The sequence below is a fragment of the Lactuca virosa genome, chromosome 6 (genome assembly GCF_052849685.1).
Source record: "Lactuca virosa cultivar CGN04683 chromosome 6, Lactuca_virosa_CGN04683_v6, whole genome shotgun sequence".
Taxonomy (NCBI): domain Eukaryota; kingdom Viridiplantae; phylum Streptophyta; class Magnoliopsida; order Asterales; family Asteraceae; genus Lactuca; species Lactuca virosa.
Window position 1 is genome coordinate 201,776,070 of NC_136431.1, and position 18,413 is coordinate 201,794,482.

The following is an 18,413-nucleotide window of genomic DNA, read 5'->3' on the forward strand; positions in this document are numbered from 1 at the left end:
CCTACACACAAAGATACATATTGTAGTACAAAGTATAGTGAGAGAACTCACCTTGCAACCTAGCAGATAAGAGTACAACTCCCACAATCCAAGAACTGGTACTACGAGTCACATATACAACAACCAGGGACCAATTCTCAGTCCAAAGCCCAAACCCCTCAAGTTGACCGAAAGCGAACTTAGTAAAAAATTCAACGATAAAAAGTCCATCAGTTGGTCACCATGTCGTGGCCAAGCATTTTCCACGCAGTGGTGACCTCACGACAAAACAGTCGCGAGGACCACCTAATGCCACGTTGTAGGAACTAAACCTCCACGTCATGGGAACTGTTCTGGCCAACTTAATGCATTAAACTCTTAATCCTTCAAGTTACCCATCCATACTTTTCAGAAGGCTTAGAAAAAATATAACGAGATTGAATTGGCTTAATGACCCTCACAAGAGTATATTCAGTTTATATATATATATATATATATATATATATATATATATATATATATATATATATATATATATATATATATATATAGAGAGAGAGAGAGAGAGAGAGAGAGATCACAATTACAATGGATATATCCTAAAGAATAGGACCTGGATTTATACAGCAACTATTAGATATATACAAGAAATCGAATCTAATTATCTATTTATTATTTGACTTTATCTAATAATCCTTCTGTTTACATTCCTCCTCAATCTTAACTGTTACAAGATTAAGATTGTACTTCAGCTGATTCAACATATGATGAGTAATTGGTTTAGTAAATCCATCAGCTATCTGATCCTTAGTAGAGATGAAACGAACGTCAAGTACACCCATTGCTACCCTCTCTCTGACAAAATGGAAATCGACTTCAATGTGTTTAGTTCTTGCATGAAACACAGGATTTGCTGTTAGATAGGTAGCACCTAAGTTGTCGCACCATAAAACCGGTGGTCTCAACTGACAAACTCCAAGCTCTTTGAGTAATGATTGCACCCATATTACTTCAGCCGTACCATTAGCCAAAGCCTTATATTCTGCTTCTGTACTTGAGCGGGATACCGTAGGTTGTTTACGAGAACTCCATGAGATCAAATTCGGACCCAAGAACACATCAAATCCACCAGTAGACCTACGATAATCTAAGCAACCAGCCCAATCTGCATCTGTAAAGACACTAAGTAGAGTGGAACTAGCTTTTTGAATACTTAGACCTGTATTAATAGTGCCTTTTATATACCTAAGTATACGTTTTACCGCCTCCTAATGCATATATGTAGGTTTGGAGAGATACTGGCAAACCTTGTTGACTGCAAATGAAATGTCTGGTCTAGTTAAGGTAAGATATTGTAAACCCCCAACCATACTCCTATACTTGAAGACATCATCACTACTTAATAATTTACCATAATCCTTAGTAAGTTTATCTGTGACGGACATGGGGGTTGAAACACTCTTACAATTCTCCATGTGAGCTCGATGAATAAGATCAGACGCATACTTGTGCTGAAATAATGTAATTCCCCCTGAATTGTGAGTGACTTAAATCCCAAGAATATAATTGAGACAACCAAGATCTTTGATTGGAAACGACAGGGAAATATTTTTCACAAGTTGATCCACAATACCTTTAGAAGAACCAGCAATAACTATATCATCTACATAAACCAACATGTGGATGGTATGTTGGCCATGATGAAATACAAACAAAAAAGTGTCAGCCTTAGACGAGCAGAAGCCAAGATGATGCAATTTGTCACTAAGACGAGAAAACCAGGCACGCGGTGATTGTTTCAGACCATAGATAGCTTTCTGAAGTTTGCACACATAATCAGGATGTTGAGAATCTTTAAAACCAGGAGGTTGTTTCATGTAAACCTCCTCATTTAAGAATCCATGTAAGAAGGCATTGCTAACATCAATTTGCCTAAGATGCCAACTTTTGGAGACAACAAGAGCTAAAACCAAGCGGACCGTGGTAGGTTTGACCACCGGACTAAAAGTATCTTGATAATCAATACCATATTGTTGAGTAAACCCACGAACAACTAATCGTGCCTTATGTTTGTCAAGAGAACCATCAGGTTTCAGTTTGGTTTTAAAAATCCATTACCCGACTATGTTTTCCCCTTGTGGTTTGGGAACTAGCGACCAGGTGTTGTTTTTCTTTAGTGCAGTAAACTCATCTTCCATTGCACGTCTCCATTGAAGGTTAGCAAGAGCAAGCTGATGGGATGCAGGTTCAGCAAAGAAAGCTCTCCTATTTGGATTGTAAAGAATTGTTCCATCAGAGAACCGTTTAGGAAAGAATTTTCCTACCTGTCCTCGTGTCGTAACACCTGATGGAGTGTTCGAGGAACTGGTTGAAGTTACCGATGGACTTGCTGGAACAGGAGACGGTGATGGAGGAGTTGTATCGGTAGTTGCTGGAGTTGATTCGTTTGTGGAAATAGGAGTTGTAGTTAGCACATCAGGGGAGAACTGAACATCGACAGTGTTGAAGGGCACTGGCGGTGAAATATTTGGAATGGGCATCGTGGACGAACTGGGAGGTGGAATGGTCATGGTGCTTTTCATCGAGGGAGCTGTAGCTGCATAAATAGGGTTAGCTAATAACAAAGATATATCATATTTTCTCATGTGGTCATCTATATCATGTGGCTCGTTTAGAGGAAACGACACACTTGGGAAAGGTGGTGGTGATAACGACGACAAAGGTGTTGCAAACAGAAACCAAGACTCATCAAAAACCACATCACGAGAAATGTAAATTCTACGTGTTTGTTTATCTAGGCACTTGTACCCTTTATGCATAGAACTATAACCCAAGAAAACACATAAGGTGGATCTAAAAGAGAGTTTATGTGGATTATATTTACGTAAACTTGGCCAACAAGCACACCCAAAGGTGCGTAAGAAGGTGTAGTCGGGTATGATGTTCAAAAGACGCGTGATGGGGGTAGAATTTTGAATTGTACGAATCAGCATACAGTTTATAAGGTAACAAGCAGTGAGAAATGTTTCATCCCAATATCGAAGAGGAAGAGAAGAATGAGCTAACAGGGCTAAGCCTGTTTCAACAATATGGTGATGTTTTCGTTTAGCCATGCCATTTTGTTGTGATGTATGAGGACACGACACCCGATGAGATATACCACATTGTTGAAAATATTTGTGAAGTTTATGATATTCACCACCCCAATCGGATTGTATGGTACGAATTTTGGTGTTAAGTAAACGCTCAACATGATTTTGGAAATTATAGAAAACTTGTTCAACGTCAGATTTGTGTTTAATGCAATAAATCCAAGTGTAACGACTAAAATCATCCAAAAAAACTGACATAATATCGAAAACCACCACTAGACACTTGAGCTGGTCCCAAACATCCGTATGAACAAGCTCAAGTGGTGATGAAGTAATATGACTCGAAGTGTTATAAGGAAGTTGATGACTCTTTGCACGTTGACATGCATCACAAACAGATGACTCGTTAAAAGAAAAACCTAGATTATTAGACTTCAAGATAGACTTGACAATTGCTGAAGTTTGATGACCAAGACGATGATGCCATTGAGAAGACGAAACTTTGGTGCTTGACCCAACATATCAGGAGCATGATGGATGGGCACCGGAAAGAGACCTCATTTGCTTCTACCGATTAGAAGCGTTTTCTTCGTGTGTATGTCCTTAACAAAGAACACATTAGGGTAAATTTCAATGAAAACATGATTATCAGTAACAAGTTTATCGACTGAAAGAAGGTGTTTGTTGATATGTGGGACACGTAATATATTTTTAAGAACAAGAGGTCGCCCAAGGCTTTGAATTTTAGACTGACCAACATGAGAGATATGCAAACCTGTGCCATTAGCTACTTGGACTTGATCTTTTCCTTGGTAGCGTTCAGGTATGGACAAACGATCAAGATCACTCATGAGGTGATCTGTTGCTCTGATGTCGAGGTACCAGTTTGGATCATTGTTGTAGCTTCCATATGTGGCACTATTCCCGCCTCGATATTCTTCAGTCTGGTATGCATGATTAAACCAATTTCTACAGTTTAAAGCTATGTGACCGGGTATGCCACATACTTGACACCTCGGGCCTCCACCATATTGTCTTCCTCTGCCACGCCCTCGACCACGGTTACCATTGTTGCGATAATTATTTCGCTGATTGTTGCTATTGTTGAAGTTATTATATCCATTGTTGCTTTGGGATTTTCGAGGGTTGCTTGTTCCCTGTTTTGTAGCAGTATTGGCAGAGGATGTAAACTCAGTTGGCCCATTTATCGCTATTGTCTGAGCTTCATGAGCGATAAGATAGGAATAAAATTCTGATAACTTCACGTCTTGGCTGTTACTTAGCACTGTTATGGCTGTAAATAAGTCCCCATGACCAGGTCCTAATCCGGCTAGAATGTAGCCAATGACTTCTTCATCAACCATTGGGTGACCGATATTGGCCATAGTGTCAGCCAACGAAGTCATTTTCTGATAGTATTCGGAGGCTGTCATGTCACCTTTCTTTGTAGTTGCAAGTTGTGTACGGATTTGGATAGAATTACCTTTGTGTTGGGCTGAAAACATAGTTTGGAGAGAGGTTCATAGTTGACTGGACGTGTCTGTGCAATGAGTGAGTTGAGAGACGACTTCTTCGGTCATGGAAGATAACAAGCCTCCAAGAATTGCTTGATCTTGAGTAACCCATAACTCATACACATGGTTGTCTTCTTGCTTTGCTGCATCTCCTGTGCAGATAGTAATCTTTGGCGCTGGAACATCTGTAGTTCCATCAAGGTAGCCAAATAGTTTGACACCTCGTAGGATTGGTACCACCTGTGCTTTCCAGAGTAGAAAATTCGTGCGAGTAAGCTTGCAAGTTATTGCTGTAGCTATTTTTGAAGAGTTGATCAGTGTGGGGGTAGTCATGATGAATGACGTATTGTGAGAGAACTGAATGAAAGACCCAGAAATTGGCTCTGATACCAATAAAAAATATAACGAGATTGAATTGGCTTAATGACCCTCACATGAGTATATTCAGTTATATATATATATATATATATATATATATATATATATATATCACAATTACAATGGATATATCCTAAAGAATAGGACCTGGAGTTATACAACAACTATTAGATATATACAAGAAATCGGATCTAATTATCTATTTTAAATAAGATTTCAATCCAATTAAGGCTTACCATATTAATGCTATTTGCTTAATTACGTTTATTTCCATACCAGAAAGGGTATCTATTCATTTTTTCAAAGCGCTAAATCAAAGAAGTTTGTGAGCAAGAATTTGAGATAAATTTTTATTGCTTCAAGCTAAATGCTTTAATAAAGTATTTGTATTTGTATCAAGTGGAATTTTTAATAAGATATTCTTTTTGTGTCATATATTTATTTAGTGCCAGTTTTGCAATTGCTTAGATTTTATTTTTATACAATGTTTGTTTTTTGCATCACTTGATATTTATTAACTTTATAACTATTACGATAGTTATAAAACTTTTTTAGTTAAAATTTGTTACAAATTACGTGAAAGTTGTCGATATTATATTTAAGTTGGTTCCCTAATAGGAAATGTTTACCAATTGCAGGATATTACATTCTTTTTTTATACATGTTTTGATGAATTTACCATTTTGATCTTATTTAAAATTTTATGATATTTTATTTGATTTTGATGATGATAAAGTAAGAACATATCAGCAAGGTTTCAAACCAAAAGACTTCATCAATGAAGAACAACCCGATTGGAAAAAAGGAAAAGTAGAAGTAATTTTATTTAATTTTATTAATACGAGCATACAACCTAATTATAATCTGTTTTATAAATCTTAAATCCTATTAATTTAATAAAAAATTATAAACTTTTTACCCGTGGTTTCCACGGGCTATAACCTAGTATATATATATATATATATATATATATATATATATATATATATATATATATATATATATATATATATATATATATATCACAATTACAATGGATATATCCTAAAGAATAGGACGTGGAGTTATACAACAACTAGTAGATATATACAAGAAATCGGATATAATTATCTATTTATTATTTGACTTTATCTAATAATCCTTGTGTTTACAGGTTTTTCCTCACCCAATAAGTCATAAAAATCGGTATTTTATAGACATGCATGTCCAATGTATGTATTGAACTCCAACTATGTCAACAATGGAGGAAATGAGACCCAAAAATCCATGCATAACATCAATACTCTATTAAACTTCGAATCTGGAAGTGGACCCCATGATCCATAAAGTTGCCAACTTTATGGAGTCCAACCATTCAAACTATACCAATCTTGAAGAACAATGCAAAGAAACCTAGATCTAGAAGCATGAAACATAAAGGTTGAAACTTGAAGACTCATAATGGTCCAGAAAATGAGCTAGAAAGTGGACGAAGGGCTTGCTTGCTGAATATTCACACAATGGATGCGTTATTATTCTTTTTTTCACCAAACACCACCAAAAAACTTCAAAAACTCAACAATGGTGACTATGGGTGCTTTTAGGTCGAAAGGGAGGTGATGGAGGCTGAGGGTGTGCAAGCCCTAACCATCACATCCCTTAAATAGGCCTTAAAGCCCGAAAATTAGGTTTTTATGACCTGGTCGTCGCCATGTCGTGGCTAAGATCATGCCACATCGTGGGGACCCAAATGAATGGGCGTTTCATCTGGCCTTGACCATGTCGTGGTGCATCATTTGCCACGTTGTGGTCACCACAAAATTCTTTATTTAAGACTTGAATTACCAAAACTCAAAGGTATTATTTACTTGGAACTTGATGTTACATAGTAAGGATGATATTAGTGGGTAATGGTCGTCCATAACAGTCACCCATGTCGTGCAATCCAAACTTACAAAATCCCATAAACCTTCGAAAATCTCAGATAGTTTACTAGAGACAATAAATTACCTTTGAATTTGACAAATTTGGATTTTCTATGAAGGCTTTCCGCACCCGCCAAATCCTTCTTCGATGTGTAAGCTCATGTGACCTATATCCGACCACTAAGTCTCGGTCTCCAGTTGCGCATCAAAGTTTGGTCCACCTCAATGCTCATGCCCTTAAGTCATTAATGTAAAGTCATCTTATTTATTGTAATAAAAAAACAACGCTAGTCTATCATGTCATGCAAGCCATTTTAGAAAACACATTCATTTACCTTTTATTAGTTTAAATATAAATGTTTCTTCTATGTTTGATGTGGTTCATTATGATATTTGAAATTCACCTATTACTAGTCTCAGTGACATTTGAATCCTTTTGTGATCCAGATAACGATAAGATGTGGTATATAGCACAATTGTAGAAAGATTATTTAACCTTAGGTTAAACAAAATATGAAAATACATATAAAAGAAGAAAGTGCTTAACCTATGGCTATGTATTGATATCCTATTTCAGTAACAATAATCTTTCTATTTTTGTGAGAAAGAATTTGCAATTAATCCTAAAATATTCAAATTTAAATATTTAACAATGATATTTCTTATTATTGTTCGATCTAGTTAGCTTATTTGCTTTAAACCATTTACAATTCTATTTGAAAGAAACAAAGATTATTATTTCTTATTATAATCAAATATATGCTTTACTGTAAAAGTAAAACTTGACTCAAATAATGATGTTGAGGTAGAAAACTTTTTCAATTATCAAGATTTGTAATGATTCCTTATGGTTTGAATCTTTGAAAAGTTGGAAATGGACCGGTATATACTATTATATCATGTTTTTAAACCAATATTTTTATCTTTTTTTTGCAGGTGTATCCTTTACGCAACAAGTATGGTGTTTTTACCAAATTTCTTCACTTTGGTGAATATGTTCAAAATCAATTCAAGTGTGATATCAAATCCTTTCGATATGACCATGTCAACGAACTTGACAACCATGACTTCCACATCATTTGTTAACACATAATTGAATTCCGCTTATCTTGTCCTCATACCTCCCAACAAAATGCGATGTCCGAACGTATGATTTGATCCATCAAACACCAACAACCCAAAATAAAACTGCAAATTGAATAAAACACAATAAACACAATTTGGTTGAAAAAGATGGATAAAAACTACAAAATAATGAATTAAGAGTTAACTTTTTACCTTAAATTGGAAAAGAGACATGGTATGCCCAAAACCCAATTTCGGTTCCAAATCCAAATAAGTTTTAAACGTACTAAAGTGATTTTATAACTTGGTATACTCGGTCCCTACCCGAAACCAATTTCCTTATATCGATCCGATTCTTAATTCTACTAAAATGTAAATTCCAGGTTCCGGACCATTTTACACCCCTTGCTTTCCAAAGATGCCCGATACTATTTTAGGGATTATACATTATTACAATTTACAAAATAAATCTTTTAAGTTTTAATTAAGAAAAAAGTTATGTAATTAATTTGTAAAACGTTACAAATCCAACTAAGAATCTATCTCGCTGGCCATACCCATCTATACGTTATCATCATCAAAACTTTATATAAATACCCCTTCATTGGGCCGATTCTTTTTATCCTTGTTTCATCGTAGGTTTTATCGAGGCTATCAGATTCCCACTTCATCACTGATCACTCAGATCAAAGAAAGGTAATTTCATTTTTCATTTCGTGTTTTTAATCAGATTTTTCTTGTCCATTATTTCAAATTAACCCTATCTTGTATACAAGCCGTATAAGAAACATCCAACTGGTAGCTCACTTCACAGTCGATTGTATCAATTAGGGACTAGGGTTTAAAAGGGCTAGCTTTTTTTATGGGGTTTTGTTTTTCTGGATATCTTTTTTTGAAATAATTTATACCTTTTTTTGCGAATCTACTGGAATCTTAATTAGTTGACGATGGCTCGATTGATTATTCCCTGCAAAGGTTCGAGCTTGCCGAGGACTTGTCTCTTGGGTTTGATTTCGTCTGCACATGTGATTACCGAATACCATTCATTAATTTTTATGTTCGTTTGTGTTCTTGATTGTTATATAATTAACTTAATAAAAGTTTTCCACAGCTAGCGTTTTGTTTTCAAGATCCGTGAAGATTAAGGATACGTGTTAGTGTGTTACTCTCAGTGGTGAAAATTTTGAGCATCGTGTAATTTTACATTAATTTGACTATTATTTGGAGCAGTATTCTTGCAAAAAATCTTACTTTTTGGCAATTAATTATCAGCAATTCAGAATAATATTTAGTTTACCTAAAGAAATGTAACTGATTATCGTGGCTTCAAATTACAAGAATTAGTTTAAACTCACATTGAAACACCCCATAAATGCAATATCTGGTAGTTTAAGTTCGTCTTTATGTTTCTTTTACCCTTTTGATCTATTTACATCTTTATAAGTTGATTTTCTTCGTAATTTAATCTTTTTCCCCTCCAGGATTCATTTATAAGATTTTTATGTCATTTGGTGTCAAATTTAAGTGTGCTAGATTACATGTGTTGGCTAATTTTTCCAAGTCAACCATGTTCTTTGGAGCCGAAGAAATGCAACACTTTTTCATCTATATAATTAAAAGTTCCCATAAAGTGTGCGATAAAACGTTTATATTATATTTTTCTAATTCACTCGACCTATACTTTAATGGTTTTTAAAACGTTTCACACGAGTTTTTTTACATTTTTTGATTGAAAACATTGCAGCTTCAACCTACATGTCGTATCCCATCAGTAAAATACTCCAACACCATCTCTAAATACAGGCTTTATCATAATTCACAGGTTCGTTATTCATATCAATAATAGTTAAAAGTCTTTCCATTTGTGTTTAAAATCTGATATTGATCCGTTTTCATGGCATAATTGTATTTTGTTTAGCAAATTATACGCAAAAGTTGCCGATTTCCATACCTTTATTCACCGGTTAGTTTTTACACACAACTATTTTAATAAATATCAACTAATGTTAGCCTACATTGTATATATTGATAGTATAGGACTCCACATATCTAACAAACATATAAGATTCTTGTTATTAAATGAGTATATTTTGTTTAATAATGATTCATGTTTGTTTTTTAGAGAACTAATCAAACAAGTAGGAGACTCATTTGTTCTGTGGCAACCGAATCCGTGTCAGAATCAGTTGAAGAATCGAAAATGGAGGGTCCTAAAGAGATTTTCCTAAAAGATTACAAATTACCAGATTACTACTTTGATACGGTTTGTACTTTGTTCAACTAAAATGCATGTTTTTTTTTAAAGTTTACATTTTTATGGTTTTTTTGTTAATGAATTGTTAATTCAGGTGGATTTAAGTTTTTCATTGGGTGAAGAAAAGACAATCGTGTGTGCAAAAATCAATGTTGTTCCTAGAGTCAATGGTATTCCTTGTCATTTTCCTTGACATACACTTTTTTCTTTCCAAAATAAGTCTATTAACTTCTGATAACATATATTAATTAAATGAAAAGACCTTTAATAGAGTCAAAGTTACGTTCTTTTCTTGATTGTTTAGTGAATGGATGCTATTTTGACTTTTGACAGGTGTCGCTGCTCCATTGGCTTTGGATGGGGTTGATCTCAAGCTGATTTCGGTTAAGATTAATGGCATTGAACTGAAGGTATGGAACACTAAAGCTTCCTATTAAGTCACTTTTTCCAGATTAAGTCATGTCCACATTAAGTTCATCAAGTAAAAAAGAAATAAACAACACCCAAGGCTAAAGCTTACATTTTTTTTTTTTAAAACTTCAGGAGGAAGATTATGATGTAGATGCTCGGCATCTAATTCTCAAAGCACCTCCAAGTGGGAGTTTTACCTTGGAAACTGTTACTGAAATCTCACCACAACATAACACATCATTAGAGGTAAAAAAGATACTAGTATTTAATTCTGTTCTCTTTAGGGATTTGCTAAAATTTGATTAATGTTTGTACTTTGTATTGTAGGGTCTTTACAAGTCATCTGGTAATTTCTGCACGCAATGTGAAGCGGAAGGTTTCAGAAAGATAACTTATTTTCAGGTTCTTTATATCAAGTGATTATTGATATTGATTTGTTTTCTAGTTATTCTTTCTCCCTTTTTTATATTTTATTAATATTATTATTATTTTGGTTTCAGGATCGCCCTGATATTATGGCAAAATATACTGTTCGTATTGAGGCTGACAAGTCACTTTACCCTGTGTTATTGTCAAATGGAAACCTCATTGATCAAGGAGATTTAGAGGTGAAACTTGTCTTCTTATATATCTTACCAAATTAAGTCATTCTTTTTTTTTTTGCATGAAGTAAAAGCTCTTGATTGCAGGGTGGGAAGCATTTTGCTGTTTGGGAGGATCCATTCAAGAAACCTTGTTATCTTTTTGCATTGGTTGCAGGTCAATTAGAGAGCAGAGATGACACTTTCATAACATGCTCGGGTCGAAAAGTTGCTTTAAGAATATGGACCCCACCACAAGATCTCCCAAAAACCAAACATGCCATGTATTCTCTCAAAGCAGCCATGAAATGGGATGAAGATGTTAGTTTTTCTTCTTCCCTACTCTCATTTCCACCTTTTTTTAACATCTTGACTCAAGGGTGTTTTCGTCTTTTCATCTCTTATTCTAGGTTTTCGGTCGAGAGTATGATCTTGATCTCTTCAACATCGTTGCTGTTCCCGATTTCAACATGTAGGCAAATTGGCAAAACTTTTTTCTATTTTGTTTTGTTGTCTGGATTTAATTTTGTTACATTTTTTTTTTTGGTTTTAAATTGGCAGGGGAGCCATGGAAAACAAGAGCTTGAATGTATGTGAATAGACATATAGTAGTAAATTATATAATCTTTTTTCCGCATAAAAAAATGTTTTTTATTATTCTTTTTTTCGTTCTTGAATAGATTTTCAATTCTAAGCTTGTTTTGGCATCACCTGAGACTGCATCAGATGCAGATTATGCTGCAATTTTAGGTGTTATTGGTCACGAGGTTTGAGATTCTTTATTCATTTGGTCTTTTTTTAAGAAAAATTATATTACTTAATTTGCTTAAATAATAATTTGTATATATACCCCTTCTTTATATTGCAGTATTTCCATAACTGGACTGGCAACAGGTTTGATTATATAAACTTTTATTGATCATATTCTAAAAAAAATATGAAGTATCTTTCTGATTTTTTTATAAATCTTTGTAGAGTGACATGTCGTGACTGGTTCCAATTGAGTTTGAAGGAAGGTCTTACTGTTTTTCGTGATCAAGTAAGAGCATGTTGCAGATTTTTTTAAAAAAAAAATCATTGCATCTTTTTCATTAATAAACATTAATGATTATAACATGTTTTGCAGGAATTTTCATCTGATTTAGGCAGTCGAACAGTTAAGAGAATTGGTGATGTTTCAAAGCTTCGTATATACCAATTTTCACAGGTTTTCATCTTTAATCTAATTGGACATCAATTAAATGTTGTTTTGTTTTTTCCTTTTTATAATAATTGTAGTAATCGTTGTCTTTTGTAGGATGCGGGACCCATGGCTCACCCTGTTAGGCCTCACTCTTACATTAAGGTCTGGAACTCATTTCTGTTTTTCAATCTCTCTTTTGTCTATTAAAGTTTCAAAACTTACCCTCAACTTTCAACTGTTTTTCTTTTCCTCCCCTTCACTCCAGATGGACAATTTCTATACAGTAACGGTATGCTTCTGATATGTTCACCCTCGGTTTACCATTTGTTCTTTTTTTGACATGAAAACACAAAAAGTCAATGAATTTAATTTATTATTATATATATTTTATATTGACAGGTGTACGAAAAGGGTGCTGAAGTTGTCCGTATGTACAAAACTTTATTGGGAAGTGAAGGGTTCCGAAAGGTAAGGAGAAAGGAGAGATTTAGTGGTTATTTTTAGGGTTAAATGCAAGAAATAACAATGTTTCCTATTTTCATTTCTTCATATTAAAGCATTGTAGCTTTAAAAGTAGGAATTAAATGAAAATATGTTGCTATTTATTGCATTTAGCACTTGATTGTGATGAAGAATTGATGTTTGTTGTTTTAGGGAACGGATTTGTACTTTAAAAGGCATGATGGGCAAGCAGTAACTTGTGAAGATTTCTTTGCTGCTATGAGAGATGCTAACAATGTGGATTTTGCAAATTTTTTATTATGGTATTTTACTTTTACCATATATTTTTTTTTATGGTTTTTATTTAAAGATTTATAGTGTCAACAATCATGACTTGTGTTTAGGTATTCACAAGCTGGTACCCCTATTGTGAAAGTTACATCTTCTTACAATGCTGAAGCTCGTACCTTTTCTTTGAAGTTTAGGTGAGTTTTTAAGACACTATTTCCATTTTATTTTTATAAATTACCGTTGTAATTTTTATTTTTTTCCAGTCAAACAGTGCCACCTACGCCAGGTCAGCCTACAAAAGAGCCAATGTTCATTCCTGTAGCTATGGGGCTTCTTGATTCAAGTGGAAAAGACATGCCATTATCATCTTTCTATCAAGATGGGAAGTTAGTATCCATCACATCTGGTGGTCAGCCTGTCTACACTACTGTTCTCAGGGTTACAAAGGTAATTTTACACTTTGTAGGGCCCCTGAAAACTTTTATAAGTTATTCATCTTACAAACTAAATCATTCTTGTGTCTTAAATTTAGGGTGAAGAAGAATTTGTATTCCATGATTTGGATGAAAAACCGATTCCATCACTGTTAAGGGGATATAGTGCTCCTATTCGCCTACACTCTGATCTCACAGAAAACGATTTGTTTTTCCTTCTTGCTCATGATTCAGATGGATTTAATCGGTAAGAAAGACAAAATGTTATGTAGTTTTACCATTTTGTTGATTTAGCCATTCAACTGTTATTATTTTTATTATTGAAGTTGGGAAGCTGGACAAATATTGGCAAGGAAACTGATGCTCAACCAAGTTGTTAACTTTCAAAAAGATGATAAATTGGTTCTTGATCCACAGTTTGTGCATGGTATCAAATGTATTCTTTTGGATTCGAGTCTAGACAAGGTATTTTTATTTGAAGTTTTTTTTTTTTTTTTTTTTTTTTTTTTTTGTTGTTATAGTTTCCAAGATTTGAGGTGATTGAACACTAAATTGATTGGTTTATATTTAGGAATTTATTGCAAAAGCAATAACACTCCCTGGTGAAGGTGAGATTATGGACATGATGGAAGTAGCAGACCCTGATGCTGTTCATGCTGTTCGATCTTTTATCAGAAAGCAGCTTGCTTTGGAGTTGAAACAAGAATTCATAAACAAGGTAAAAAATATGCCTACTACCCACCCTACCCTACCCCACCCCACCCCACATATGAACATTTTGTGAATTAATGTTGACATGTTTGACAGGTGAAAGAAAATAGGAGCTCAGAGAACTATGAGTTTGACCATGTTAATATGGCAAGACGTGCTCTTAAGAACACTGCGCTTGGTATATATATATTTTTGCTCTTAAGTACCCTTTTTTTTTATATTGGTGAGTGTTGATGTTTATGATTTTGACTTTTTTTTTTTGGAAAAAAAAGGGTATCTTGCATCTCTTGAAGATGAAGAAATCAGTGAGCTTGTGTTGAATGAATACAAAAGTGCAACAAATATGACAGATCAATTCTCAGCTCTTGCAGCCATTGCTCAAAAACCGGGTAAAGCCCGTGAAGAAGCTTTGGCTGACTTTTATGACAAATGGCAGCATGATTACTTGGTAAATTGCTGTTTTATGTAATTTATTTAGATTTGTTGAAGTAAAAAAGGGATCTTTTTTATATGTTTGTTTCATTTCTTGATTTTTAGGTGGTTAACAAGTGGTTTTCACTTCAATCTGCATCGGATATTCCTGGGAATGTTGAGAATGTTAAGAAACTTTTGAATCATCCTGCATTTGACCTAAGGAATCCCAACAAGGTCACAACTTTAGTCTTAAATTACTCATCATTTTATATGGAAAAAAAAAGCAAAAAGAGAAATGGGTCAAAATGGTTTAGAAATCAAATGATTTATTATGTATTTTCTTGAACTTTGATTTTGGACAGGTTTATTCACTAATTGGAGGATTTTGTGCATCACCTGTTAACTTCCATGCTAAAGATGGTTCAGGCTACAAATTCTTGGGAGACCTTGTGGTGCAGCTTGACAAACTGAACCCTCAGGTTAAAATGACTTAATTACCCTTCTTTATCTTTCTTCATTTGAGTCGGACCAAAATCAGATTTTTAAAACACCCTTGTAAAGCATTTTACAATAGGGCTGGATGCAAGATGTTGCAATCTACTTTCATTTCTTTCTATTGCTGCATTCTTGTATCTAACTCTTTTACAATACGAATCTTCTGGGGTTGGTTGAAATTACCATTTTACCCTTGTCTTGATCCAGGTGGCGTCTAGGATGGTTTCAGCCTTTTCTAGATGGAAGCGATATGATGATACTCGCCAAAACCTTGCCAAGGTAACGATCCTTAATTATCATATATGCTATTATAAACAAAAAAAGAAACAAATAGAAATTGAAAGTATGTTTTGCTAATTCTTGATGAAATTGGAAAAACAGGCACAGCTGGAGATGATTGTGTGTTCTAACGGGCTCTCGGAGAACGTATTTGAAATCGCCTCAAAGAGTTTGGCTGTTTAGAATCTTTTTCTTTTCCTTCTTTTTATGAAAGAATCAAAGTGGTGATCATATAAAACTCGAATTAGAATAATGATGTTTTTTAGTTACTTATGTACTGGTAAAATCCCCTGAAATGGTAAGAACATGAATAATTTTACAACTTTTTCCTTTGAGTTTGTTGAAAATCATCAGGTGAAAGAAATGCTATTTTTCTTGGTCTAGTCCTTATGGTCCGAATTTTTCAACAAATATAATACATTTTGGGCTAATGCCATAAAAGCCCTCAAATTTTCAAGAAATGGTCGGTTATATCGTAAGTCCATTCTTATGTCCACAAAAACCGCACATTTGGGCAAAAATTGTCATAATTGCCATCTTTTCCGATTTTACCCTTCTATGACATTAGAGGATGTTTGGTTACAGGTCTACCCATTTGAGGAAGGAAATAAAACCTACTTTCAAAGCGTATTGTGCTTGTGAATGCTGTTAATATGAATTTTCAGAAAAGTTCAGAGCTACATTCGGTTTTTTTTTGATGAAGACGATGATTAGGGTTGGGGTTGTATTACTGGTTTTGTGTATTGTTCCTGCTATGAGTTAGCTTCCTTCCCAGGATATTTTAGCATTACTTGAGTTTGAAAAAGAAATCAAGCATGACCCAATTGGGTTTGTTCTTAATTCCTGGAATGAAGCGTTAATCGACTTCAATGGCTGCCCATCTTCCTGGAATGGAATCATGTGCAATGATGGTAATGTTGCTGGCGTGGTCCTCCATCATTGTCTCTAACAGCTGCCATCGATTTGAATGTATTCACAAATCTCACAAAATTGGTAACCCTTTCGATATCCAACAACTCCATTATCGGAAAATTCCCAAACAAATTAGGTGAAATGCTTGCATTTCTCGACATTTCCGATAATCTCTTCAATTCGTCTCTCCCACCTAATATCAGTAATGTCAATAGTTTAATGAATCTGTCTTTAGCCGGAAACAGCTTCTCAGGGTCCATTCCCGATTGGATTTCAGAACTGAGCAACCTAAAATCTCTTGATTTAAGTTGGAACCTATTCTCTAGACCAATTCAACCATCCATTAAAACGCTAAACAACCTTGTTTATCTAAATCTCTCCATGAACACGCTCACAAAGAAAATCCCGAAAGGTTTTCAAGACATGATAGCACTTGAAGTTCTTGATCTCCATGGAAATATGCTCGAAGGTGATTTCGATCTTGAATTCATGCCTTTACAACTTCATTCATGTTGATCTTAGTGGGAATCTCTTAACTTCTTCAAATCAAGATGTGAAGTTCTTACCTGGGATTTCTGAAATTGTAAAATACTTGAATCTTAGCTGAAATCGATTACTAGATCTTTAGTTTCTTGTGGTTTGTTGAAGCTTGGGAGCTTAGTTATGTTGGATTTGAGCTACAATCAGATATCCGGATTTGAGCTTAGTCTGTAACCAAACATGCTCTAATGCCATAGAAGGGTAAAATCGGAAAAGAGGGCAATTATGACAATTTTTGCCCAAATGTGCGGTTTTTATGGACAATTTGATGGTTTTTATGGCATTAGCCCAATACATTTTATACTTATTGTATTTGATCACTTTAACATAAAAAACAAGGTCACCTGTTTTACTAAATGCATCATTGCATCATGTATGATGTATCTGGTGAAAATAGGGATGAGCATATGGACCGGGGAACCGGCCAGAACCGGTCCCGGAACCGGTCCCAGAACCGGTACCGGAACCCGATGGAATCGGTTAGGCCGGGACCAATACTATAATTTCGTCAATTTTTGGAACCGGGACCCGGTAAGAACCGGTCGTTGGAACCGGCCCAAAACCGGGAACCGGACCGGATAACTCACTCAAATTTTGAAAGTTGCATAACTCACTCAATTTAACCTTTTTTGACCTGAATCTTTTTCCTACATGTAGATTATGATTTGTAGTTAAGATTAGACTATAAAAACGCTTGATTTGGTTAAAAATTGAATGATTTACAAGCCCCGCAAGGAAGGTGTCAAATCAGAATATTTTTTATGTTTCAGCAATTAAATGTAATCTGACTTTGTTGTTCAAATGTGCATAACTCACTCAATTTAACTTGTTTTGACCTGAATCTTTTTTCCTACATGTAGATTAAGATTTGTAGTTAAGTTTAGACTATAAAAACGCTTGATTTGGTTAAAAATTGAATGAGTTACAAGCCCCGCAAAAAAGGATGTCAAATCAGAATTTTTTTATGTTACAGCAATTAAATGTAATCTGACTTTGTTGTTCAAATGTGCATAACTCACCCAATTTAAGTTTTTTTGACCTGAATCTTTTTCCTACACGTAGTTTAGGTTTTGTAGTTAAGTTTAGACTATAAAAACGCTTGATTTGGTTAAAAATTGAATGCGTTACAAGCCCCGCAAGGAAGCGTGTCAAACCAGACCGGTTCCAAAATCGAAAACCCAGCAAAAACCGGAACCGAAACCGGTAGAACCACCGGGCCGGTTCAGTTCTTGATTTTGGCCGAAGCCGGTTCCCGGGTCGGGCCGGTTCTGGTCGGTTCGGTCCGTTTGCTCATGCCTAGGTGAAAACTATATAGATATTGTAAAAATGTACAAAACCTTTTACTAGATGTTATATTTAAGACTGGTGGTAGTCATACCATGCATATCATATTTTTGCATTGCCATTTTATTTTATTTTTACACATAGTGGTACGTTGGTGCTGTATAGGGTTTGAAACTAAATATATGGCGCTAACAACATGATAAAAAAAAAGACAATAGTTGATCTAACTTCCAATCTGATTCCCACAAGTG

At 34.7% G+C, this 18,413-nt stretch overlaps 1 protein-coding gene across 1 annotated transcript; it reads left to right on the top strand.

The window, feature by feature from the left end:
- Positions 1 to 8,714: 8,714 nt before the first annotated feature.
- LOC145120064 (puromycin-sensitive aminopeptidase-like) lies at positions 8,715 to 15,748 on the top strand. Its single transcript, XM_079055850.1, has 31 exons — positions 8,715 to 8,957; positions 9,677 to 9,754; positions 9,851 to 9,895; positions 10,055 to 10,195; positions 10,281 to 10,356; positions 10,520 to 10,596; positions 10,730 to 10,843; positions 10,925 to 10,999; positions 11,098 to 11,205; positions 11,287 to 11,499; positions 11,589 to 11,650; positions 11,740 to 11,767; positions 11,859 to 11,945; positions 12,047 to 12,072; positions 12,154 to 12,217; positions 12,305 to 12,385; positions 12,476 to 12,523; positions 12,627 to 12,650; positions 12,761 to 12,829; positions 13,016 to 13,125; positions 13,207 to 13,287; positions 13,357 to 13,540; positions 13,626 to 13,774; positions 13,854 to 13,992; positions 14,099 to 14,245; positions 14,335 to 14,416; positions 14,511 to 14,686; positions 14,776 to 14,886; positions 15,015 to 15,131; positions 15,355 to 15,426; positions 15,529 to 15,748. The coding sequence occupies exons 1-31, from the start codon at positions 8,880 to 8,882 to the stop codon at positions 15,607 to 15,609; spliced, it is 2,943 nt and encodes a 980-aa protein (XP_078911976.1). The 5' UTR covers positions 8,715 to 8,879; the 3' UTR covers positions 15,610 to 15,748.
- The last annotated feature ends 2,665 nt before the right edge of the window (positions 15,749 to 18,413 follow it).